This window comes from Lepisosteus oculatus, chromosome 12 (assembly GCF_040954835.1).
Source record: "Lepisosteus oculatus isolate fLepOcu1 chromosome 12, fLepOcu1.hap2, whole genome shotgun sequence".
In the NCBI taxonomy this organism is placed as follows: domain Eukaryota; kingdom Metazoa; phylum Chordata; class Actinopteri; order Semionotiformes; family Lepisosteidae; genus Lepisosteus; species Lepisosteus oculatus.
The window spans coordinates 23,197,795-23,225,480 of record NC_090707.1 but is presented as its reverse complement, the minus strand read 5'-3'; the positions used below and the strand labels follow the sequence as shown (position 1 = coordinate 23,225,480).

The following is a 27,686-nucleotide window of genomic DNA, read 5'->3' as shown; positions in this document are numbered from 1 at the left end:
TCTGTTGGAGGAAGGGTCAACCAAAGGAGGTATAAGTCTTGGGGGGGGTGATCCATCGATTAGCATCCTAGGCCGCCAGCACTAGGGACAATGTGGGGGTGTACGAGGATGTCCAGATGCGATGCAGACTGATGCCATGCGCTTGCACCCGTGGGGCAGAGAGGGAGTCAGCGACCGGCAGCTCCCATAGAGACCTAGAAGAGAAGGACCGGGCAGAGAGCAGACAAAAGATATATTGCCTGGGGCCATAGGTGTGATGGGTTAGACATTCAACCAGAAATAAAAAAGGAAAGGAAAAAAAAATTGCCACCGTTTGGAGGTTTTAGAAGGCTTCACAAAATTGGGAGAAATGAAAGAAAAGTGCAGATGGCAAGCAGAGCTGCTTTTATTCAGTGAGGGGCTGATGCTGAAAAGACATAAGAGGCAAGAAAGAATCTGGTACTCATTTGTAGGAGATGAATGCAATATGCAGGTATGGTCCCTCTGAGCACCTCTGATTGCAAAACATGTCCATCTGCAAGTGAAGCAAAACTCCCAGTGCTAGAAAAAATGCACATAGCACTGTGTGCAGACAGGGAGCAGTTGTGCACAAGGAAATGGGAGATTAGGATTTGGAAAAATCAGAAAACCTGAAAGTGAGAGAATACGTTTTCCTGGAACCGTATACAATGTAGTAATGTACATTGTATGTATATTTTACTACCAATGTAGTAAAATATTAAAAGTAAACAATGTATAAAGGTATACTAAACACTAAAGGATGTTTATTATAAATTTGCATACTAATATTCTACTCCCATTTCTCCAAATCTGACTGGTGTGTTCCAGATACGCATCAAGATAAATGAAGCACAACAGACCGTAGAAACCAAAAGTCTCTCTGAACTAGGTGACGCAAATAGGGGAAAGGTGAAATCAGCAGCATTTTTTCGAAAACTTAGCTGGGTCCACATTTGAGCTGCATTAAATAGATATTTTATAGCAGTTGACTCGGAAGCCAGAGAATAGAACACTAAAGACAACAAATTGGACTTTTATTTGCTTGGGTTCTATAGAGACCTCAAGAAGGAATCTCTCTCAAATATAGCAGTGCAAGCATAGGCACTTTACCTCTGACTATTAGGTATTAGTCCTAGAGGTAGGGTAAATTGCTTCAAAAATAAAAATGCTAATATTGTACTATACAAAAATGTAGTCTCCTAGTTTTGAACCCCAGTTCCATATTCAATGAACAAGTATTGTCAATCTTTATACAAATTCAACCCAGTCCCATTATACATTATGTAGTACCCATTAAATATCAACACAAATCAAAGAAATACAGTAAACATCATCCAGTTCACATAGATGTAAACTTTATTATTCTTTTCTAAGAAACTTTGAATAGGAAAAATACTATCGGTACAAAAAAGTACAGAAAACATAAAAATATTCAAATGTATACATAGTACCTTTAAAAATAGAGAAAACAGCTTGGAAGATCATATTTCAGACTTTGCATGAGAGAAAACCATTTTGGACACTCCGAATAATGCTTCTATCCACAAACTTTCAGTGGCATAAAAATGACTGCAATGTATAACTATAAAAGATTAAATGGAGTAATGACCATAACATAAGACATTTAGGTTTCAGAAATTATTTGCTGTAGAATCCTTATTCGTTCAGTCACTTATCGGATGTAAACACCAATCTGTAAACAATTCATTGCAGTTTTAGCTTGGTCCCAAGTATAAATTCACAATCCATTTGGTTTTATTTCAGTATTTTTCCCTTTGTTTGTAAACCCATGGTTGTGAAAACTGTTTTATTGCTGGTGATCACTACAAGAAAAGCAGGTGCCAGATTAGGTCCACCCTTTTCTCTTTATTTCTAAAGAAAACTCCAGAGTATCCAAATAGATAACATATAGCTAGAGGCCTCGTGGCCTGTTATATGACAAGTTGGAAAAAAAAACCCTCCAAACTAGAGAAATGCCCCAATACATAATGTCAATGACTAAAAAATGGTTAAGATACAGTTCTATAATTATCACAATTTCTTGGTCTGGACATTTTAGTTAGATCAGAAATTTGAACAAATTCCCTTTTCAAATATCCTGCAGTAAACAAAATGACAGCTGGCATAAATAAGAACAGCAATCTTCAACAAGCAAACATTTCTATTTATAGCTGTTACTTATGGGGAAGATCTAATGCACTATCAATGAAGTTATATTGGACAGATTTTCAATAGAAATAATAAGGTTTAAGAAATTACAATTTGCATTAAGCCAATTACACAGGCTCTTTAAAAGCCATAATTGCAAGTATAAAAAAATACCACAGCAGTGATTGCTAGGTGACATTCTCAGGCTTTTATTTCTAACAAAATCTGTATTTTAAACTCATAACATTTCTTTAATATCCAGCACTTTGAGAGAAATCCATTACCACCTCAGCTTAAACACCACTTGTGTTGATAACAGATATTCATCTACACATTCCACACACAGCCAGAGAGGTCCTGATGAAAGCACTTAGCAGCAAACACCACAGTCATTCACACATTAGTGATTATAAAGAATGGTGACGGTTGAAAGGTTGAAATGTAAAAAAACCTCATGCTCAACCTCAAGACATACTCCAGCATTTGAAATGCATGAAAATACTCTTGAATGTAGGTTTTCCCACTTTATGGATACTAAAAGCAGCTAGATGGAAGAAAACACTTGCAAAACTACTACTCTTCAAAAGTACTTCAAAAAGAAAAACAAAAAGGCAATAAAACTGGTATCCTAAGGCTTAATCTAGAATGTTTTCATAAGAAAATAACCAAGGAAGTCCACTGTGACGTTTCAAACCGTTAGTCTGCAACATCTGCAATATGATTCATGAGATGACAACAATTCAAGCATATCCCAGGTTTTCTATTCTGCATTTATAATTTTGAAAAGGGCACAGTTAAGGCTTCAACACTCCAGAACTCTTGATGGCTAACAGGCAACAGGCTGGCATTGGGCACAGAAGAAACAGTCTGCTCTTTCGACGGAACAGTCTGCTTTCTCATGCAGTAGCAGTATGCACAAGTAACTGCTGCATCATGGTGTTTGTGGTTCAAATGATCTTAATTCATTTGCTTCAGCTGCAACTTTTATTTCAAAGAACAACTGGAGATTGTGGTTTAGGTTGTGAGAAGCCTTGGACAAGTGCCAGTATTCACAGCTATTAAAATGGTTGGTCACGGTGGTTCACTTTCAGATCATTTAATCACATATACATATATATTCAAAGCTGTAGACAAGAAAAAAAAAAAAAAAAAAGCTACATTAAATCAAAGGAGTGCCTCTTTTTTGGAATGACTTTGAAATGTAAACACCAGAAATTTTAAGGCATAGTACAAATTTGACAAAAGAAAATAGTATTGAAGTGCCACTCATCGTTCCAGTATACGACAGCTAACTTCAGAAAAAAACGTGGCACGTTTTGCAGAAGTGTCAAATCTGTCATGAATGACAGTATTCCAGTTTAAAGTACAGGCAGATAAGGGTGTCTGTGCTCTAGATGAAACTCCAGAGTATGCTCCCATGGATCTCTGGTAATGTCAACACCAATTTGTGCACTTGTCCTCAAAACCTCCAGCCTTAATACTGTTAGGCTCATAATACCCCTCCACCAATACATACATGAACAAGTATCTTAGTCCTCTATGTTTTCCGTCCTTGATTCTCTGACATTTTTCACCATCCTTTGGAAGACTTTGATCTTGAGATGGAAAAGCTTTTACATATGCAGAATTCAGCTTGAAAAGGTTCAGGCTCGCATTCCTAAAAGAGGTGGAAAAAATAACTTAAGGACATATGGAGGACATTTTGAAATATTTGCATTTTTAAGAGATCCCAACATACGTACAAGAGACGCTGAATATACATCTGACCCATTACTAAAACATTCTAAGGTGTCATTTATACAAATCAGCCACCAGACCCCAGTAACTAAACCTATTCCAGGATTATCCCTATTCTTAGACTAAAAAGCAACATTTTTAAGTTTTCTGGTAAAATGAAATGAAATACTGATGCATGCAGTTAGTTTCAATGCACTCTAGTGCACATCAAATTTTAAAATACTTTTAACAGTATAAATTTATTATTTACATCGCACTGCAAATCAAGCACATAAAAAAGAGGAATTGTGAGCAGTTATTACAAAGCTTCCAGCTCAACGGAAATTTAAAATTAGTTAAAAAAACACTACATTTGCTAAACTACTGAATATGGAATAGCTAGTTATGTTTACCATGTCTGGGTGCACCTGCAATCTTCCATAAGGAAAAATTGGAAAGTGCAAGCAGATTCCTCCAACCTGCCCACCTTCTTGGCACTTGGCTTTTAACACCACACAGGCTACAGAGCTCTTAGCAGGACTTGGTGCCTACTAATGGGGTGCATCCCTGACTGACAACACTGCAAGCACCCAGGTGGGTAAAGAGATAAGAAAGCTGGAGGTAAGAAAGCCCTGGAAAGAATTATTTCTTCATGGCAATCAGTTGTTTGTGCCTTGTAATTTTAGGAATCCCAGTCATAGTCGGTTAGTAACATAACCCAGGCTCTATTTTGGGACATCTGAACCATGAAGCTCAACCTGTGCTTGAGTGAGTGCTTAATGTTTGAGCCTTTTGGGCACCCTCAATTTGAAAATATTCAACTGAGCATAAAACAATGTGCAAAAAAGAAGGCAATTCCAAAATCCAACTCACCTTCTTTCTCACAGGTTTCCCCCTGCTTCTCCTGTGCAAAGTTCAGCCGGTTCTGCTCAGCTGCTGTCCCATTAGACTCGGGGCTGCTGCTTCGTGAGGGGCTGCCAGTTTCAATCTGGTATGCCAGATCCAGTTGCTCTTGAGCCATCTTCAGGTGTCTGCGCAGTTTGTCCAGCTCCCTAGATGTAGATTCATCCCCAAATGATTCCCGGCCTGAATCCCCGAGGTTGTCCCTGAATTCTAGCTTGTGGCCATTGGCAATCTTTCCCTTTGGATCCTTCTTGAGGACTGAGTGGTAACCAGGAGGCGCAGAGGGCATCTGCCTACAGATGGAAGCCCTGGGATTCACAACCACAGGAGGCCGCCTGGACCTATTTCTCAGTGCATCTCTAATGCCACCAAAACCCAAGTGAAACATTTCAAAGATGTCCATCAGCAAGCAAAGCCCACTCACCACATACATAATCAGAAGGAAGATGGTTTTCTCAGTAGGCCTGGAGACAAAGCAGTCCACAGTATGAGGGCATGGGCTCCGGCTGCAGACATATGAGGGGACAACCTCAAAGCCATACAGAATGTACTGGCCAAAGAGGAAGGCCACTTCGAAGATGGAACGCGTCAACAACTGTAGGACATAGATTTTCATCAGGCCATCTTTCTTGATTCTCCGCCTCCCATCGTGTTTCTTCTCCGTCGACTTCTCGTCCTTTTTGTCTTTCTCCGGTTCAATTTCCTCAAAGATCATTGGATCCTCTTCACCATTGTCTTCAGCTTCTTCGTAGTCTCTGCTGGCCCCACGTTGGACCACAGGCACCCGTTTCCTATTCTTGGGCCTGTACTCCTGATCACTCATCCTGGTGATCTTATGTACAGCAAAGCCAAGGTACATGATGGAAGGAGTAGATACCATAATAATCTGGAAGACCCAGAATCTCACATGTGAGAGGGGTGCAAAGGCATCATAGCAAACATTCTCACATCCAGGTTGCTGCGTGTTACACACAAACTTGCTTTGTTCATCATAATAGATGGACTCCCCTCCCACAGCTGTCAGTACAATACGGAAGACGACAAGAATGGTAAGCCACACCTTTCCCACAAAGGTGGAGTGATTATGGATCTCCTCCAACAGACGGGTCAAGAAGCTCCAGCTCATGATGCCACAGTGGGGGTCTTAGCTCTAGAAGAGAGGAAGATACAGGTTCTGAGAAATTTAAAACAAGAACAAAACAGCACAATAAATTAAAAAAATTTATTAGGCTAAAGAACAGCTTTACAGCCCATTGAAGGCTATTAGAGAAACCGTAAGTTTAAATTTGTTAGTATAAGAAAAGCAGAATAAAACACTTCATTGCAGAAATTTATTGGTTCTGAAACATCTTAAGGTTATAAGCCATGGGCTTAACTTTAGTTACAAGCCTCTAATAAATCAACCAAAAAGATATTTCACATCTTTAACATATATAATTCTTCAACACCCACATCATGCTTTAATGTTTTTCTTTAAACTGGCATTATCATAAAAAACTATCCTGATTTGTTTTGGTTTTGATTAATACCTAAGAAATTCGGGCATTTAGGACTGTAACTTAACCATTTTTCAAAGTTTTGCACTACTGAAGGGTTTTTATTATTCAACAGGAAGTGAGAGAAAAAGTCTTTAAAGCTGGAAAACAGACCTCAGGCAAGAGTTCCTGTGCCCTCAATAAGGCTTTTCATTCACACGCCTGACTCTTGACCTTAACAGAGTATTGAGTTGGAACAACCATGGGCCAGGACCTCCACACAAATACTGCTATTGTATCAAGACAGGCAGAACAGGGGAGAGAAAAAGGCTGATATAATCCTACCCTGACATTATCCACAATTCTCTTCCCCACCCACACGGAACAAGTTAGCTTTTACCATCCAGACTAAACCCAAAACAGGCCCTAATTCTCAGTTTTCATCCCCTGTAACTTCATATGGTAGAAAATAGCTTTTAATAAAGGTTTTCTTAAAGCACAAGTGCACAGAGCCTATAAGATATTATACATCAATAAAATACACATTGATTTTCTCTCCTCAAAAATATGTTCATTATCTGTATAGTATATGTAAACGGAAGCACCATGGAAAGCTAAGCATACCTATAGAGGCAAAAAATTACATTACTACTATATTATAAATTTTAATTACCTTTTAACTATCCATAATCAAATACCTTACTTTTAGTATACCTCAGCTAAGCTCAAATAAAGGTGATATACATTTAAAAGAAGAGAAGATTATAGAAATGTATAGAAGATGATAGAATTCAAGAGTACAAATGCAGTACCTTAACTAAAAACTCAGAGCCACAAGATGGCAGTGCATTCACAAAAATATAATAAATGCATATTCTGAAAGACACCAAACCATACATGCAACTTAACACAACAAAAACATTAATAACCTCCACTACACACCAGAAAGTTAAACATGACTACATTTTTTAAATAATACCTCTTGGATCACAAATCAGTCCTTATCCAAACATATGTTTTTGGCAGCCCTACCATTTTAGTTTGAAAACACTGAATTCTCCTCATCGTTCAATCAAGATGATCAGTTTTGCGCTTCATACAAATCACATGGCAATTGTAAAAAAATAGTATTGTCTTGAAATAGTCCTTGTTTTTTTAATTTAACAATATGCTTAACATGATCAAATGTAAATTACTCTGGATACCAAAAAGTGATTTTACACCACAATTGTTGGATAAACAACATAGGACCTACATTCCGGCTTAAATCTGAAATACTCTATGAAACACCCATAAACTTAACTTTTTTCCTGAACAAAAAATACCTTATTTTCATACCCAGTTAAATTGCAAACTTGTGAACTTTATTGAAATATAAAATACATAACTATCTCCACACCCACCCATTAAGATGTCAGCGTTTAACTTTATATATACTGTATGACAAAGAAACAAATATGCCGATTGTTGTGCGATATCTTATAACAAAAAGCAATCAGATGACTGAATAATTATAAAAATAATCTTTAGCACAGCTTCTCCCCTTTAAAACCTGATTTTCTTCTACAGTGGGTAAGCAAATTGAGCCCATGGGCTATTCTATTCCATACAAAGGTATGATAATAAAAATGAAAGTTCTACAGAGAAGCAGAGCACATGCATCTACCATAATGGCAAACTCGAAACAAACTGCACGTTTCCAGCTATACGAATACTAGGTGAAATTTAAAATGCAAAACTTCCTTAATACTCCACAGGCACATTCTATGCCAGCCATTTTACACACGTTAGGACTTATTGTACCAAATCGTCTTCAGCATTTCAAAACTGTTACTACCAGTGGACCTTCTACATGTTCAGACAGGCCTGACGGCACCTTAAGTGATGCTGGAGGCTTTTAACTGAAGAAACAATGAGTCAAACACTGGAACTTTGAAAACAAAAAGTTTAAATTTAATGGCCCCTTTAGTAGTGTCAGGCAATGTCATTCAGACCCATGAAAAGTCCTTTTTTAAGGAATACCTTGGTGTAGCCTGAACACAGACGGAGAGAAATACATCAGACTGAGCAGGTTACAGACATATGTGGAAACACATGGGAAAGATGAGAAGTACCTGGTGATCTAACATACCGTGTACAATATATACAGGTTTCAATCTTCACTCGTTTTAGAATACTTAACTCTTGGATCATATTCTGGAATAGCTGTATGAGGAGTTGAAGTTCGAATTCCAAAGAAAAAAAAAACCAAATTGAAAAACAGACTTGCATTTGAGGCACCAGTTCTCAGGAAAAAGCTTTATAAAATAACCTATATAACCTATATAAAAACATGCTCAAGTCCTTCTGTATTCTATATATGAACTTAATACTTTCACTAGCGTGTCTCATTTTAACATGTCTTCCAGAGATAGCTGTGCCATTGAAATCCCAAGACCTAACTTTCACAGCAAATATATAGCACATCCTTCAAGCAGGTTGGTACAACTCCAGTCCTTAAAAGCCAATGTGTCATCAGGATTGCTACATCTCTAATTCTGCAACACCTGAACAGCCAGAAGATGTTGGGAAACTGGTCAATTTAAGCCAATGATTTCTCATTAATAGCTAAGCTGGATAAAAACAACCCACAGAGACTCCCTTCCTCCAGGGGGGGGTTTGGCCTAATGTGCCATAGAGCATTGCACAGTATGAGCAATGGGGAAAGGAACTAGAGATGCTCATCTGGGGACATACTGGGATGCTTTTTACCCTGCCACTGGAGGAAAGACCTACTTAAACCAAGCAAGTTGTAGCTCAAAGGCTTTAGTGGTGTAGGAATTAGGAGCTTGTAGAATTAACTAGTCAACTGAGCCCAAAGCCATTTTCCCTGTGACGTGTTCCCTTTAGAAGGATATTTCCGACGGCTCAAGAAAAGTCTCCTTACCACGTGGAAAACTGCAAAAGTTACCCCTTTTTTACAGGCTAGTACAAAAGTAAAGTGGGGAATTATAGGCCAATCATTCTTGCATCCATTTCATGTAACGTAAAGATTATGAGCTGAGTGAAAACCCAAACTAGGAATATTCAGCATAGATTTAGATAGAGTAGGTCTTTAATAAAACTGGCAAATAACTCTGAATCATCTTAAGTAGAAATGTAAGTAAAAGTAAGGCCTTTGATACGGTTCTATATGAAGTCTCAACCTAAAGACTGCAGGTGATGCATGTGTATAGCTAGCTGATGGATAAGTAGTTATAATAAGGAGAAAAGCCTCACTGTGCTCAGCTAGTGAGTCGAGTACCTCAATAATTCATTATAGACTCACTGCTCTCTAATTTACAGAAACGTTCTATAGATTAGTCTGAAAAATGAAAATAATAGGTAGAACAATAAAAACAGCATAACAGCCACAGGACACAGGTGGCAGCTCAGGAGTTGCTTTTAAGACCGAAAACGGGAGACAAAGCTCTGTAGGAATCTGGAATAAGATTCCCAGTCACTTTGTGGATGGGCCAGCTAATCACCTACTAGCAAGCAAACAAGCTAGATGGTTCAGATGACCTCTTATTTATTCCTGTGCCTTCTTGCATTATGTTCTGTGTGTTGCATATCCTGAAACTGAAGCAGTTAGGAACACAAACAGCAAACATTCACCCTCAGTGCTCAGCTTTGAGAGAATGCAGGACATCTGCCAGTAGTCTTGATGCGCAGTGTTTAAACATTCCTCCTTTCAAAAAAACCTGCTTCAGCATGTCAAGAGAGCTAGAAAACACTGTACCACACTGTACTGATCCTGTTCTTGCAGGGATGCCAGGAATGCACTCACACTGAGAAGCACACAAAAAGATAGTGTTACAGAGACGCTGGCTATATTCCGTCCTACAGAATAAAACAAAACTGGCACTGACTTCAAACTGCAAGAGGTCTATGTCCACATGACTGCCTTGTTGGGGGATAAGGATTTCCATCCAATATAAGCAAGACAAAATGTATTGCTTCTGGCTGCAAATAAGTTAACATGTCACAGTGCCATACAGCAAAAAGATCTCTTTAAAGACAATACTATTTTCTTTAATAAAAACGTTCAAACCAAGTAAAGGCAAAGATCTGGCTTGAAATTTGCATTTGTACCATAGAAGCCATTGTTTATTTATAAATAAATTTAGGTTCTGTGAATTTCAGTTTTTAAATTTACCTTCCCTCTAAAAACAAACTGGGATTTAGAGGAAGGTCATTAGAGAATAATTGTTACATTCAGAAATGTAGGACTTCAAGCCTGCCACTGAAAATAAATCTATTTCTCAAATATACAGATGAATAATAATGCTCCCATAAAATGTATTAGTAATATGTCAACCCACATGTTAGGCCTTTTCTTTTCATCAAGGAAATGTTTCCAAAAATAAGAGTATTCCAACAAATTCTACAGAAGGCTGTAAAATTCAATTTGTATTTCAGCACCATACCATTCCTGTCACTCTACAGCTGTGAATCTACAAACTGTTACACAGAGGTCTCTTTATTCTTTGAATTACGATCACTGCAGTTTTGCAGTAGAAAAAATAGCTATTCTGTAAGTGAACTATATGCCTTATTTTTTGCTGTAGCAACAAAATGTCATTGATTTAATTCACCAAACTTAGCAAACTTAAAAAAAAGGAATACTGATCTCAATTTGATACCCGTGTGGCTGGGACTGTTATTTCTTAACTTTTTATGGAAAAAATATACATGACTTGAGTTTATACACTTCACTGATTATCATCTGCCATCTGCGCGGTTGACCAATAAGGGGGCTGTGAAAATCATATGGCACCTCTGAAAGCAAAATCTATACATCTTCCAACACATGCCTTGCTCCAGGTTGTAGTTGTAGACTTTTGACACAAACTCTTGCCTATCCACTAGTCTTTAAGCCTTAGATGTCACATCATCGCACAAATGGTCAATGGGGCTAAAAGTCTTTCAAGCAGGCCATTCACAGTATAACTGCCACATTCGCATTTGACAAGAAAGCTATTATTAGATGAACTGCATGAGGATGGGACAGCATTCACTGCACATCAGGAAGAGCAGCAAAGGAGGTCCAATGACCTGATCACTGGGGTACACTCCCATGGGAGTGCCATCAATCACGACAACTGAGGTGCCATAACAACTAGACACTCCTGTCCAGACTATTATAATTGAACTGGCCTGCTATCCACTGCAATTAATGTGCAGTTCAGTATGTCGGTACCACGCTTACACCACCTCATTTTGTTGCTTGCAAATGGCAAATATCACGTATGATGATGATGCATCGAGGTTTGCTACCTGTTTGCTAACAGAACTGGTATATCCTTCCCGAAAAATGCTGGCTGTGAAAACCCCACAAGGAAACAATAGTTCAGCCTTCAACAGGCTTGACATTCAACATGGCAAATATCATCCGTGTCCAATCAGCTCACTAACAAAGCTATTTAGTGCTTATGCAACAGTCACACGAGTGCATCAAGGCTAGTCATGATAAGTGTTAATTTGTCACATAACATCCCTTTAAACCTTCCTTTGACAGATTCCATTTATTTATGATCCAACAAGGTGAGCTGCTTCAGACTTCCCGAGTGCTAAAGCTCATCAATTTCTTAATTTACAATTGATTTATGACTTAAACCTAGAGCCTCTTTAACCCGCACTCTGTCTTGTAGTTTCTCTGCTTGACATATGTATATGATCAAGCTATAGGTTTATTCTATGCTGAAAAAAGAAGAAAGAAAACAAAGTTTCAGCCGTGGAGCCTTCTTCAGGTGTGAGCACCAACACCAACAAGGCCTCAAAAAGGTCACACATTCATATGGATTTTTCCTTTAACGCTAAGCTTACACTTCTGTGTAAAGGCAATCTATTTTGCTTGGGCTGTTTCACTCGAGAACCCACCAAGTTTAAGAACCTAGACATTCAACTAAAAAAGGACCATGTAAATTTAGTTTTCTTTTGGCTACTTTGTGACATTACATGAACTCTGAAACTACAATATTTAAACCAAATTAATGCATTATACAAAACACTGAAACTTGGACACAAATGGACTTTGTGGGGAAAAAAAATCTACAAAACCAAAGACTTTCTTTACTTTATGATGCATGCAATTTTCCTCTCTCGCACCAAAAGAAGGCTCCACAGCAGAAACTTTTTTTCTTCTCTTTTCATAATGGAATAAACCTTTACTTGTTTCTTTACAGCCTATGCGTGCTGACGCAGCTACCTACTTGTTTAATCAATACGGCTACATGCTGAAGAAAACGGTGTATACACTCCAAGTTGAATCACTTTGTGAAAACTCTCATAACTCCCAAGGACTCACTAACATTTAAATGTTTCTGGAAAATTCAGAGCAATAATGACCTACAAGATGATGCCAGAACACTGCATGACTTGTAACAAAGACATCATAGATTAAGCAGAGCCCCTACTTGTGAAGCAAGGCTTGTATGGGTTTTACTTTACATTCACCTATAAAAAATGCTAATACTACTTATCAGAAGTAAGGGAAGAAGTTTAAGGGAGTGAAAGTCACTCCAATCATAGAACAGGATCACATCACATCATATACTGAACGTGAAATGAGTAAATTGTAAAGTGGCAAAGATGTCAGAGTTTCAACAGAACTAACCAGGTGATGTGAAAGCTTCCCTATAAAAACCTTTCAAGTCCTTAACAGATGCAAAGACACTGCAATTCACACATTGATCTTCCCCATTGGATTTGACCTAGAGTGAAAACGAATGGCACATCAAAGGATGCTGACCCCACTCAACAGCTTCAGGAAGTAAATAGTGTTATAAAGAGAGCTTCAAATGTATGCTCTTTTCCCTTCTTTTTACAAAAGCAATGCTGATTTAAGCACCATTGTATTTGACAAAAGAGTCATTAGTCGAAGTAACGCAATGTAAAACTGAAAAGGTTTTTAAAGTTTGACTTTATATTAAAGGTCCTTGAATAAGTGTTAATAAGAGTAATTTATCTACTCAGAAGGACTAAAAAGTTATTTGAATAAATGCCCCCCAAAAAATCAGACAGCTGTTATTCTTTATTAACTTCCAAGCAAAGAAACTGGCAGCAAATGAAATGGAATCAAAGTTTGTTTAAGATAAATTTAAGAGCTTAACATGTTCATTCCTTCCACTCTCGCTTCAGGCTATGATAATGAAACACTCCAACATCAACCAAGAAACTACGGGAAACCAAAAACCAAAGGACATACCACCAATTCCAATAAACCTAAGTGTTAAAATAGGAAAATTCCATTTCACTGCATTTCTAAAACAAAGCTCTAGTAGCTGCAGAGAAAAACCATTTGTGCTCATTCAATATACGTCTGAGTCAACATTATTTAACTGTAATCAATGTACAATCTGCGTCAACTCCCAAGATGTCTATAAGGGATTAGAAGTGGGTGGGGGAGATAAATAATTCTGTTTGTAACAGTTTGTTTCTGTTACGTATACCCTTTTTATCCTTAAAGGGCACCTCCTCAAACTGCATTTATCACCTACCTGAATTATTCTTCAGATAAGAGTAGCTAAAGAAACATTTTTATGGTAATGAAAATGTTTAATCCCCCACATTCTTTATGCTAACTGGGCAATGATCCAGGCTTCTGGCAGTGATTGACTTCATGCAGTTTGCAAAGTTCAAAAACTTCCGGACACTTAATATTTTTCTCATGTTACTGTGAAATACAAACTTGCACAGCAACTATTGTCACCACCAATTTAGAACTCAAAGTTAAAATAATGTATCCAGTAATAGTAATGGATTACAAAATGACTTTCCCCCCCAATGGGAGGAAATTGGGTGAAAAATGTAGTTAACTCATGAAAGAGGCTTATCACAGGATGGCAGGCAGAGGACAAAGGAGGAAGACCAAAGAAGAGAAGGGGAAAAAAGTGGCAAGCATTTTAAGTGTCACTGAAATCAGACAGGAAGCAGGAGATGGTTTTGATCAGTGAACACAAAATAGTGAAGGAGAAAGGTGGTGGGGGAGGGTTAGCACCTTCTGGATGGACAAAATGTCTAGGGTAAAAGAGGCAGGAACCTCCTCCTGAAGAAATCAAATAAAATAATCATGATGTAAGAAAGAACTAAGGAAGATGGGATGAGAATGTCAGAGCTCTACATACCGCTCTGTTCCTTCTACAGACAGGCAACATTTATGTGGAAAACAAGTTCAGACACAAAAAGACAGGTTCACTTGTTGAAAAAGTGTGCCATTAAATGTGACCACTTCGTACATACCAATTGAGAATTACAGTCTAAATAAAGGAAATAATCAAGGGTGAAAAGGGACAAAACCTTTCTCCTAATTCGCGAAGAACAGAAAAGTATTTTACAAGTTGTACTGTACCTTAGTTACCAAACTCTAATGTTCAAAAGCACATCTATAAAATGTCCATTTTCTAACCACTTTATCCAACACTGGGTCGCAACGGAGCAAGAGCCTATCCTTCTTTCAAGGCAGGATATACCCTGGGGGGGGACACCAGCCTACCGCAGGGCACACACACAGACAAGCATATATACTCTCATAGTTGGTCCAATTTTCCCAGAAGCCAATTAACCTACCAGTATGTCTTTGGCCTCCGGGAGCAAACTGAAGCACCCAGAGGAAACCCCCAGGGACACAGGAAGAACATACAAACCCCATGCAGATGGCACCTGAGGAACCGAACCTAAGTCCTGAGGCAACAATTCTAACCCCTGTGCCACACTCAACAAAACATCATGTGGTCAGTACAGCAACTTAAACTCAAACCTTCTTCAGGAAAATAGCTGCATTTGGAATTTTGGCAGCAAGGCGATACAGTAATCTCAGACGCATAGAATATTTTCATAAAAGAGAGCAAGCAGTAAACATTCAAGAAAATTATTCATGACCTCCAGCATTATATTTACTTTAATTTATCATAAGTCTTTATCCAGAGCAATGTACAAAAAAATACAGGTGCTAGTCAAATTTATAGTTAACCATGATTATTTTTTAATAATAGATTAAGCCTTAACTATTGATTATTTTATAATCAAATTAAGAGTCACAACTACTTGCAAGTAAAGCATTTATGAATATTTTTAAAAGGAAGTTAAACATGCAGATCAGCGCTAATTCAACAAAGGCACTGTGTTGTGCTAACGAATAAGGAATTAATCACACGCAAAATCATTTCCTTTGTAGACACAAAAATTAGGCCCGTTGGGTCGGTTCTCAGAGTTCATACGTGTCCTTAGATGTCTGCGTTTTCCCCTACACTTTAGCTAAAGATGTATAAATCACTGGAGAGATGACAAGGCGACAAGTGAATACGTCGGTTGATGTATTTTGAAGAGTGGTGGACACAAACAAGTTTAAAACTTATTAGACACCTAAAAACCAAGGACATCTTTTCAAAAACTAAAGTGTGCGGTTCAGCTACTTAAGGCCCAAGCGAGCTCTAAAAACAACTCGGTATGCAAAGAAATTGGTCTGATTCACATATTAGACTTTAACCAACTCGAGAAGGATTTCCCGAGAGACGCTCGGGTATTTAATCCTTCAGAGTTAGATGGAATGTCGTGCTACAACCCTGATGTTGCCGTCAGAACACCTTATTTTACCCTTGACTAATAAGAAAGGGGTGCTTTGAGCTACAAATCCGATGGTCCACATGATGCACCTCGATGCCATGAACTATTACACACCAATACGTCAGCTATCCAACAGTATCAACCTAACCACAAAAAAATGAGAAAATCGTGTATCCGAAAAGGGTTTAGTAAACTACTTGAAAAGGGAAAAACGTCAGGGGGAATATAATGAGTCATTCTGGAAAGAAAAAAAGTAATTTGAACCCTGCTGTTCGCAGCAAATATCAGGAAACCGCAGCGACCGATTTTACGGTTTACTTTTAGAAATAAAAATAATTAGTTGTACCCAATTTGGTAGTCAATTAGCTGCAGTTGGACAGTTGTCTAACAGGTCCCTACACTTAGATTACACTATTAAATACCAAACACATTATCGTTAACCTAGTTTAATTTTGAAAGGAAACGAGGCAGTTTGTTGATTATTCAAAAGTTTCCTAACCTCTAAGTAACAAGGCAAAAACAAAAGTACACATACATCTACCGCCTACAAATTCGGTACCTACTTAAATCCAGATAACCAAGAATGTGTAATGCTTAATAGTCAATAAAAATATAAAGGGTCAATTTTCGGATACTTCATAAAAATTCAACTGAAGAGATCAATTTACTTATTTTTTTATATTATGCAAAATCGTTATACTTCCAACTAGACCATCTCCCCCTCAATTTGCCGCGTTGGAAGCAACTTGCCCACCTGAATTATCCCGAAAAAAAAAACTCATCTAGTAACGTCTACACCACAGAGATTACATTTTTTTCCCCCGAATACAACTTCACCTTAGTTAAAACTTCGATTCTCTTAAGTTACCACATTTTTATAAATTATCCCCGAACTCCTTAAAAAACTCCAATAAGTTTTTCGCTTACCAGAACAGAGGTAAAGTAATAATTCTTTATAAATTATATCTGGAAGTGATCGTTCCGGTTGCTTTTATAAATACAAAATACAAGCACCTTCAAGACAACTAACCTGTCTTAACAAAACGTGTTAAAATAATTTCGGTAATGAAACCACAGATGTAAAGACAACGTAAAAAAAACATCTCATAAAGGCTTGCAAACGAAGCTTTCTTCAAACGTTTCCTTTCAACTAACCTATATGAAAGCTCGGAAAGAAACAGTCTTAAAATTCCCAAATAAACTGGGTTAAAATGAACCATCCTACTCAACGCAGAAAGAAGCATGCGCTCTTACCATTAAAAACTTGCGTTCTGTGCTTTGGACTGGATGGCGATGGCACAAAAATTTGTTTTCCCTCGCTCTTTTCGTAAAACAAAGGGTCTCCCCTTTAACCCGTTAGATTGCTATAAAGCCATGTGACCTTCCAGTCCATGTCGGGGTTCTAAATCCAGAGAAAGACAAAGAAATCTCCCAAAATCCCCTTTCCTCCTCCCCCTATCACTACGCACCCCACCCCCCGTTAAAGGGGCCCACAAATTGAAACCTGAGATTGTAATCTCTTTTCCGCGCTCCCGTTCTCAACAAGATTTCCTGATGTGATCCCAAATCGGGTTTGCTTTATGCATAGCTGTCATTTTTGAGATATCCACAAAGTCACCTACTGTAAAATCATACTCCAGATCGTGGGTCAGTTTTTTTGAAACACAAAATACAGGTTTTATACATACAGTAAATAAAAATTGCAGACTTCTGAATGTAGTAAGAAAATACATCTATGGCACGAGAGACTGTATATTCATTATCGCATTTGTTTTTAAATCCAGTAGTTTAAGATAAGGAATAGGTTACGTCCCACATGTAAAACAATTCAATACAATATTTTATTGATTTTAAATAGCTGTATAGAATTTTATGTGATTATGTTAACTAAAAAATACATTCCCCTAAAACACATTATTTTATTATTGCATTATATTCTAATTTGTCAGTAAAGCACGCATTGTGACTTAAATTCTAAAACAAAAACCAGTTCAGACAGACATGTTATATCTGTTGATCACTAGAAAAGTCAAAACGCAGTCTTGCCGTTGATTTGTAGATTTCAGTAAAGGGAACACATACTGTACGTCATTCACGATAAGATAACTACAGTACAGCGTGAATTGCACATCCTAAAGTAACTACGCATTTTCTTTGAAGATCAGGACTGGATAAAAATGACAAATACACACCTAAATATATTGTATACATACAGTGCCTTGCGAAAGTATTCGGCCCCCTTGAGCTTTTCAACCTTTTGCCACATTTCAGGCTTCAAACATAAAGATATAAATTTTTTATTTTATGTGAAGAATCACCAACAAGTGGGACACAATTGTGAAGTGGAACGAAATCTATTGGATTTTTGAAACTTTTTTAACTAATAAAAAAATGAAAAGTGGGGCGTGCAAAATTATTCGGCCCCCTTGCGTTAATACTTTGTAGAGCCACCTTTTGCTGCGATTACAGCTGCAAGTCGCTTGGGGTATGTCTCTATCAGTTTTGCACATCGAGAGACTGAAATTCTTGCCCATTCTTCCTTGCAAAACAGCTCGAGCTCAGTGAGGTTGGATGGAGAGCGTTTGTGAACAGCAGTTTTCAGCTCTTTCCACAGATTCTTGATTGGATTCAGGTCTGGACTTTGACTTGGCCATTCAAACACCTGGATACGTTTATTTGTGAACCATTCCTTTGTAGATTTTGCTGTATGTTTGGGATCATTGTCTTGTTGGAAGATAAATCTCCGTCCCAGTTTCAGGTCTTTTGCAGACTCCAACAGGTTTTCATCCAGAATGGTCCTGTATTTAGCTGCATCCATCTTCCCCTCAATTTTAACCATCTTCCCTGTCCCTGCTGAAGAAAAGCAGGCCCAAACCATGATGCTGCCACCACCATGTTTGACAGTGGGGATGGTGTGTTGAGGGTGATGAGCTGTGTTGCTTTTACACCAAACATATCGTTTTGCATTGTGGCCAAAAAGTTCGATTTTGGTTTCATCTGACCAGAGCACCTTCTTCCACATGTTTGGGGTGTCTCCCAGGTGGCTTGTGGCAAACTTTAGACGAGACTTTTTATGGATATCTTTGAGAAATGGCTTTCTTCTTGCCACTCTTCCATAAAGGCCAGATTTGTGCAGTGTAAGACTGATTGTTGTCCTATGGACAGACTCTCCCACCTCAGCTGTAGTTCTCTGCAGTTCATCCAGAGTGATCATGGGCCTCTTGGCTGCATCTCTGATCAGTCTTCTCCTTGTCTGAGCTGAAAGTTTAGAGGGACGGCCAGGTCTTGGTAGATTTGCAGTGGTCTGATACTCCTTCCATTTCAAGATGATCGCTTGCACAGTGCTCCTTGGGATGTTTGAAGCTTGAGAAATCTTTTTGTATCCAAATCCGGCTTTAAACTTCTCCACAACAGTATTACGGACCTGCCTGGTGTGTTCCTTGGTCTTCATGATGCTCTCTGCGCTTTCAACAGAACCTTGAGACTATCACAGAGCAGGTGCATTTATACAGAGACTTGATTACACACAGGTGGATTCTATTTATCACCATCAGTCATTTAGGACAACACTGGATCATTCAGAGATCCTCGCTGAACTTCTGGAGTGAGTTTGCTGCACTGAAAGTAAAGGGGCCGAATAATTTTGCACGCCCCACTTTTCATTTTTTTATTAGTTAAAAAAGTTTCAAAAATCCAATAGATTTCGTTCCACTTCACAATTGTGTCCCACTTGTTGGTGATTCTTCACATAAAATAAAAAATTTATATCTTTATGTTTGAAGCCTGAAATGTGGCAAAAGGTTGAAAAGTTCAAGGGGGCCGAATACTTTCGCAAGGCACTGTAAACTTCATAATCATCCCCTGTGGTTTTGGTCATCATATTTTTTTATCATACTATGCTTTTGTGTCTTAATGCAGAACAAACCAAATGCAAATAATCCTCCATCAATAAATATAATGGCAAATACAGGGTTCTCCAGATTTATTCATACAGCTGATGAAACAGGAACAAAAAACATCATATAACAGAATGAGTTAAGGACTTGAATGTGTCTGAATTTTAAAAATAATAATGTTATACTGTAATACAGTTTTGGTCCCATGAATTCACCACTCTAATTATGCCTTTAAATAAAATGCAAAAGAAAACATTCAACAACATTCTACTCTTTGGAAGTGTAATGGAAGATTACGAAATTATGAGGTCTCAAAAGTCTTCCCGTTTCCCTAGGGTATAACAGGGGGTAGCACGCTGAAGACATCCAGTGGTATCATGCATCATCATGGTTAAGATCAAAAAGCTTTCTGAAGATTGCAGGCAGATTGTCATTTACTCTACCTCCATAAACTGGGAGAGGACTATAAAATAATCAACAAAAAAACTAAATTCTCTTTCAAGCATTGAATAAACCCCTTTACTTGTTCTTTTGCAGCATATTGCATGCTGATGCAGCTACCTACTTGAACTGTTCTTGACTGGTCAACTCTTAAACCCTCAAATTGAACAAGTTGAACATTTGTGACTCAAACTCAAGAAGTCGGTACACAAATTGAAACAAAAGGGTCCAAAAGACCTAGAGCAGTTTTTCCTATAGAAATAGTCAACAATCCCACCTCGGCATTTTATAGAGCCCTACAGGTCGCACCTGGTCAATATACAGTAATCCATGCCAGAGGAAGATTTACGTAATACTAACTCGAGTGGAGTGACTAAACATGAGCCTTGTGTATTCCGGACTTAATTAAGTCAAATATGACTTTGCTCTGTGCAATGCTCTGAAGATTAGAATATAACTTCAGAAACCTGTTAAGAAGAAAACGGACAGATCTGTAGTTCTATTATACTTCAACTATTGATATACTTAACCCAAACACCATTCAAGAGTTATTTGTGTGTGGTAAAACCTGATACAGCTACTTCATTATTACTTTGGAGATACAGGTAGGAGAGAAAAAGTAATAAAACAGTAGATTCCTTGCTGTTTGTCTTGCAGCTGCATAAAATGTTGGCAGTGTGCCATTAGGCCACTCAATACAATTATTTCAGGAAGGAGACTGGACTGCTTTTTCAATATTAAGAGTCTGGAATCGTCTGTTGACTTAGGTAAGGAGCTAAATAGTTAGGTACAGTTATAATTTCCGAGTCCATAATATTTTTAAAACTGACAGACACACATTTCCAATTAAGGCTTGGCATATTTTCGTATTTTGTTTTTCACAATTTGATTATCGCTTTGGTAAAGCTGAGTCTTTTGTTTTATTTGAAAATGCTCTGATTGTTTTATTGTCTTGGTGTTTCTTTTGTGGGACCAGCTTTCACATCAAATATTTGTGTTAATTTATTAAATTCAATTTTCTCAGCATTCAGAACTGGTATTAAAACAGTATTATAACCCCCTGTGATCAGATTTTCTCTCAGTCATAAGAACGGAAGTGTCCATAATTCAAGCAAGCTTGTAGCTTCTATGTGGGGTTGTTTTCTGTAGTTATTATATACGTTTCTATAGAATATCCAGTCCTAAACTTCGAATAGCCTACACAACTCTAGCTATTGTATGGTTCTTCCTACTGAGATCATCACAGCTTGGAACACTGTTACTTGTCCTCCCAAAATACACCACATTCCTCTGAATCCTACAGTTAATATGTTATGTGCTCCACTGAAAATCAATCTTGGAATTACTCATCCTAATAAAATCACTGGAATGTGGGTTGCCTATTAGGTCACTGTCCTGCATGTTGCAGAACTGAAAGCGGCAGGCGAGTGAGGTTTTTACACTTTTTCTGTTGTGTACTTACTCTACTACTTGATTCAGCACTGGCCACATGCCTCCTTTCCAATGAGACCATAGATAATATATAGATCTCATGTCTCAAAGTCCTCATGGCACACACACAATTCTTTTTTATCATAGCTTTTTACTTATTGAAATTTGCACCATTCACTATAGAAAGTGTTGCCAATGTTAGTGCTGCTGCCTCATACCTATTCAGTTCAGTATTAATTCATGCCTGAGAGACTCTCATTAATAAGGCTGTCTCTGAATAAACTTTGTTTAGAATTGGTAATCATTTATGTTTTACTTGTTCCTTTAATAGGGAACAATTTATCTTTTACAAAGTTGTTGAAACCAAGCCTAAATTAATACAATAATTGTTTTCAAAACTGACTGGAAGCATTTTGTTTTCTGAACCTACTACACGTTCATAAAAATACAATTAACTTTCTTATACTTTTATCAGAAGGATAAAAATCAACAAAATGTAAAGGAAGTGTCTGACTGAGTGTTTAATTCACCACACAGAATTGAATGAGTTTTAGACATGTAAAGTTTGGAGTCTCGGGGGGGAGTCCTGAGACTATGATCCATCACATTTTCCAGGCAGATATGTGGGCTAAAACCTCAGCTAGGTTTTAAAATATTGAAAGCCTCTTGAACTGCTAATATAAATAAGTTACTTTATGTAATATATATTTTCAAACTTGTCAAGCAAAGGTGCTTAAATACTGTTTTATTGCCACTGCACGATTATATCTGTGGTTTCAAATGGCATTTTATGGAACTTGCTTCTGAGTTTTTCATTTGTGTTAGAAAGCTCTGGATGTTGTTATCAACACCCCAATGTACCTACAGTACATATATGGTACCTCCATAAGAAAGACTGTATTTCATTCCTTAATGTACAGTCCGTTCACAAATTTTAATGGCTGTTAAAGAAGGAAAATCATAGAACACCATTATTTTCATTTTATTGTGATATTAACATCGTTCAATTATGATTGATCTCTTTTCATGTAGTTTTTAATGTAGTGCTGCATGCTGTTATACTTTCTAATTTCATTTGCAGATCAAGCACTTAGAAAAAGGGGACAGTGCTAGCCAAGCGAAGAGTCACTCACTCCCAACTGTGAAGAGCCTTGTGCAAGACAATCGAAGATATAGAACATTGTTGCTTTTTATTGGAAAGAAACAGATGCTGTGGATAAGCTTTTAGTAAATATTTACATAAAAAAGTAGAATTGTAAATATGGGAGATTTGAAACTTGAGCAAAAGAGACATAAGATAAAAATTTCCATTTAATTCAGTCTTCCTTTGTTTAAAATCTGCTTAGAAAAGGTTACTATAAACTATGTCCACAGACCAGCAAAGGCCGTCTGCATTTATCATATGAATAGTGCAATTGTGGTATTAAATGCCTGACAGTCAGGGCATATACTGTATTTTCCATTGACAAAATATAGGACAAGGGTATTTATTATCGGTGCAGGATATGGCACAGTCTTAACCTTCTAGAACTTTGCGCTAGTTAAATTCTGAAAAGGTGGGCAAATGGAACTGTGGTAGATGTTTTCTCTTTTGTTTGTTTTGTGTCAGAAGTGTTAAAGCCTGGGATCCCTGGCAACTTGCTAAAAAAACTCAATTTACATTTTAACAACTGACATGTGCTCTTTTCCGCTTGCTCGTGGGCTTTTAAAAAGAGCCCAGCTAGACGAGCAGCATTCCCAAGGTGTCACAGTCCACTAAACTCAATTTGCTTGTCGATGGATGTATTCATTGTAGGCACACAGGAAAAAAAAATGTATATACAGTATCCCCAGCAAACTGCTGCATCACAAGGCCTTGGTATACTCTACTGAATTACAACATTTTCCAATTCATACATCTGGAACTCTAAGAAAACCCTCTACACTATCCATTTCTATATAGTTTAAATGTAAATATCAAGGAATTTAAATCATACCTTTTAAATTAGGTCAAATCAAGAATAGCTGAATGGTTGGTTTTTATTTGGATCAGTATTTAGTGTAGAGTTATCAAGTGGTTAAGGATAGCAATGCCTTTTTTGCTGTAAATGTGGCTTTTTGTGAGGTGTTACACAATAGAAATACCAATAACTAAAATCTGCATAGGTAATTCTATGTTAACATAGGGTTAAAACCACACAAGCAACTTTTTTCTTAGATTGCAAAACAAACATTCTGCACCATAAGAGACAAAATACATAAAATACATTATACATCAGAAGTAAACAATTTTCCATTTCCTCTGCTTAGGTGGTAGTGGGAACTTCATTGAATTGGGTTTAGATTACAGAAACCTGGATGAACAAATCTAGCTTCATCTGAAGTAAAAAGTATCATGCCTATTTCTGGACATTAATATCGTGCAGTTGATTAGTCAATGCATACTATTTGATCTTTCACACTCTCCTCCAGTGCCAGATATTGAAAATATTTTATCAAAGTTTTTACCTAGGTGATTTTTACTGTTTATGTTTCGGCTACCATGCCAATGAAGTATGGTGTCAATGTAGTATGGGGGCAGTGTCAGGAACTTGGAGTTCCTAGAACCTAAATTCCTTGGGAACTGCTTATCCTGGAAGAGTCTGCCTGACAAATAACAGCTTCAGCATATCAAACCAGCTGGGAAAGTGCTGAGTGTGTTGGGGGTGGGAGAATGGAAGGCAGAAAGATGAGATTCAAACCACACTTATTCTTCCCTATAGTGACGTTCGTACTCCAGGCACAAAATCACTGGCATTTTACATGTCCATTAGAGTAACAAAAGACTCTTCCATACAGCATCTGTAGGCATGCTTTCTAGTGATGTCTACAAATACATGAAGTGATGTAAAAAGTATTTTTTAGAAGTGTTTAAAAGTCTTTCAAAATTATTCTGTTTATCTTACTTAAAGGAGCAACACAAATAGTAAAACCTGAAAAATAACACCTTTGATACTAAAGGAAACAACAGTCTCTAACTTGTGCATACATTTATTTTCACAGTTTCACAATCACTGATCGAGTGGAACTATCTTTGTGAATAAGAAAAGTAGCAGACCATGCAATACACTGCTTTGCATTATAAAAAAGGGATTAGGAATTTCCTTTCTAAATTGGTAGGCTCCATTGATATTTAGCACTATTATTTTGTGCAATAGGACTCAAATAAAAATAGAATCAAACACGAGTTATCCATCAAAATATAACGTCATACTGGTTGGTTTTAAAGTGTAAGGGAAATTGACTGCAGCATTTCAGTTCATAAAGAGGCCCAAAATGTATGCTTTTCCTGTCTGCGTGACAACTCGGAAGTCATTACTATTAAGAGACTTTTCCTCTGCTGTGTTTTCACTGCAGGGGAGAGTGTCCCTTAAGGCTTTCTTTTACATCACTGTTATTTTCCTATTTTGTTTTTGTCATCAAACAGTTGATGTACGCCTGTTCAATGGCAGTGGGGTGAATTAGCACTGATTATACATTACTAATAAGTAATGTATGTCATCAAAGAAGTTATAAATCTGTGATGGGGGGTGTAATGAGTCAGACAAGGCATGTAACTATGGTTATACTCTACAATTAAGTCAATGTTCATCCGTGTTCATCAGGTTTGTGAAGTGTTGTATCAATGCACTTGAAAGAGCTATGTTATAACATGACATTGATTCTATGACCATTCAGTTCACATGAAAAGGTGAGACCCAATATAACAGACTTTTTGCCATAAATATCATAAACTATATTCTTTTGTATGAATTATTTTCTGAATTTGATCACATGTTTAAGGGTTCAGGTCATTCTGAAGAAAACTTGGAAGATTTCAGATTCTCCTGCTATTCAGCTAGAATTTTGTACCCCATGGAAATGTGCGAATGACATTTGAAATATGGAACAGATGCTTACATTCAGATCCATTTGAAATAGGATCTTCTATCATAAATACTTTCGATTTGTGGGTATATAATAAAGTGTTACCCAAGGTTCATTATGAATATATGTTACTGAAAATAGAAATCTAGCAAGCATAAAAATGGGACTTAAAACTATTTTGATTAATTAGAGATATGGAGTAAAAGAAGCTGCATTTAAGGACAATGAAGCAGCATGTCTTGATGTACACAAGGGGAAACTGTAAATCTCTAATATAACAAAGACACTGTTACCCCACTGGCCAATATACTAATTTCATGAGACTAATTAATGTTTGTGTAAGTCCTCAGTGTGATTTAAAATTTAGTGTTTCATCTTTTCCTTTTCCAAAAGCTGGTTATAGCTGTTTTCAAACAATGGATAACATTTGTATTGTGTAAAAAGAATGTTTCCTTACAGGATTTATTTTCTTTGTCATGGTGATAAAAGAGTTTTCTTGTTAATACTCCAGTTTGGTAAATAAGATGATGAGCAACAAAAACTTTACTGAACCCCATGTAAATGAGATAACTTCAAAAAAGAATTGAATACCTCATCTTAATTAAACAACTATTCAAAAACACATACCAATACAAATAAAAAATGTTCTTTGTTTTTGGTTATGATTGTATGCTTTGTTTGTGGTTGACAGTGTATTGTATTACAGATTCCTTAAAACTGTTCTGCAATTCTTTGCATTTTTTTAGACTGCTTTCTAACATTAATTAATTAATTGCTTACACTTATATAGCGCTTTTCTGGACACTCCACTCAAAGCGCTTTACAGGTAATAGGGACTCCCCTCCACCACCACCAATGTGCAGCCCCACCTGGATGATGCGACGGCAGCCATAGTGCGCCAGAACGCTCACCACACATCAGCTATCAGTAGGGAGGTATTACAACAGACATCAGCACCTTTTAGGTTAACAAACCTGAAAAATATTAAATATTCTTTTCCAGTTGTTTTGAAAGTAACAATTTCGTCTTTGAAGTGTTCAAAAATGGGAATAAAGGGTTTTTCATAATAATAATTGCTTACACTTTTCTGGACACTCCACTCAAAGCGCTTTACAGGTAATGGGGACTACCCTCCATCAATGTGCAGCATCCACCTGGATGATGCGACTGCAGCCATAGTGCACCAGTATGCTCACTACACATCAGCGATCAGTGGGGAGGAGAGCAGAGTAATGAAGCCAATTAATATATGGGGATTATTAGGAGGCCATGATTGGTAAGGGCCAATGGGAATTTTGGCCAGGACACTGGCCAAATTTCACCCCTACTCTTTTCATGAAATGCCCTGGGATTTCTAATGAGCACAGAGAGTAAGGACCTCGGTTTTACATCTCATCTGAAGACAGTATGGTGTCCCTGCCATTATACTGGGGCATTAGGACCCACATAGACCACAGAACCATAGAGTCCACAGAAAATCACAGAAAATGTTCTTCTTATTCCTATAATTATTGCTCTTGCATTTCCCAAAAATGGATACTGTATTTCTGAATCACCTTGTTTGTTTTTATGTATTATTTTGAAATCATAAGATCTGTGAACTTATAAAATTCTAACAATATTTCTGATGAAGAATGAACTTTTCTGTCTCTGTTTCTGTATTCCTTGTTTTATCTTTTTCCATCATCTGAAAATTGTACTTTTAAGAAAAATGTCCATGATACAGGTATATGTACAAAATGTGAATAATAATTATAAAAATGGTTCACTTAAAGCTTTCTATGTGTTTGGGATATGTTTGAAATTAAAATAATAAGCATTATCATTTATTATCATTTATAGTTTGACGTGTATGTTGATATTTCCCCATTAGTCACTTTATTTCAAAATGAAGCAATAAAAATATATTAAAATACAGTAGAGCAAACATCATAAATTGTTTTATAATTTTAACTTTTTTAACATTTTCAAGTCCAAAGCTGGGAAAAAAGTGCTTATATTGCAGTTCTTGTTTTTAGACACCAAAAACATTGGGAAAAATCTCACACAAGGGCCGTGGAGCTAACTATGTATCTAAGCAACAGAGGCATATATTGAAAAATATGAAATAAACTGTCCTGACAACTGAGTTGAAACACACATTAAAGTGCTCTGCGTTTGGCATTTCTTCCAAAATACTTCATGCTGGGCTGTTATTGAAATAAAG

General features: G+C 37.2%; 1 protein-coding gene across 1 annotated transcript; it reads right to left on the bottom strand.

Moving 5' to 3' along the window:
- Window positions 1-1,333: 1,333 nt before the first annotated feature.
- LOC102693312 (gap junction gamma-1 protein-like) lies at window positions 1,334-17,245 on the bottom strand. The gene is made up of 3 exons (XM_015359328.2): window positions 17,082-17,245; window positions 4,738-5,917; window positions 1,334-3,805 (listed from the first exon to the last, which is right to left on the bottom strand). The coding sequence occupies exons 2-3, from the start codon at window positions 5,891-5,893 to the stop codon at window positions 3,792-3,794; spliced, it is 1,170 nt and encodes a 389-aa protein (XP_015214814.1). The 5' UTR covers window positions 5,894-5,917; window positions 17,082-17,245; the 3' UTR covers window positions 1,334-3,791.
- Window positions 17,246-27,686: the final 10,441 nt, after the last annotated feature.

Excerpts from the sequence above, each read along its gene's own strand:
- LOC102693312 (XM_015359328.2), bottom strand. The coding sequence starts at position 5,893 with ATGAGCTGGAGCTTCTTGACCCGTCTGTTGGAGGAGATCCATAATCAC.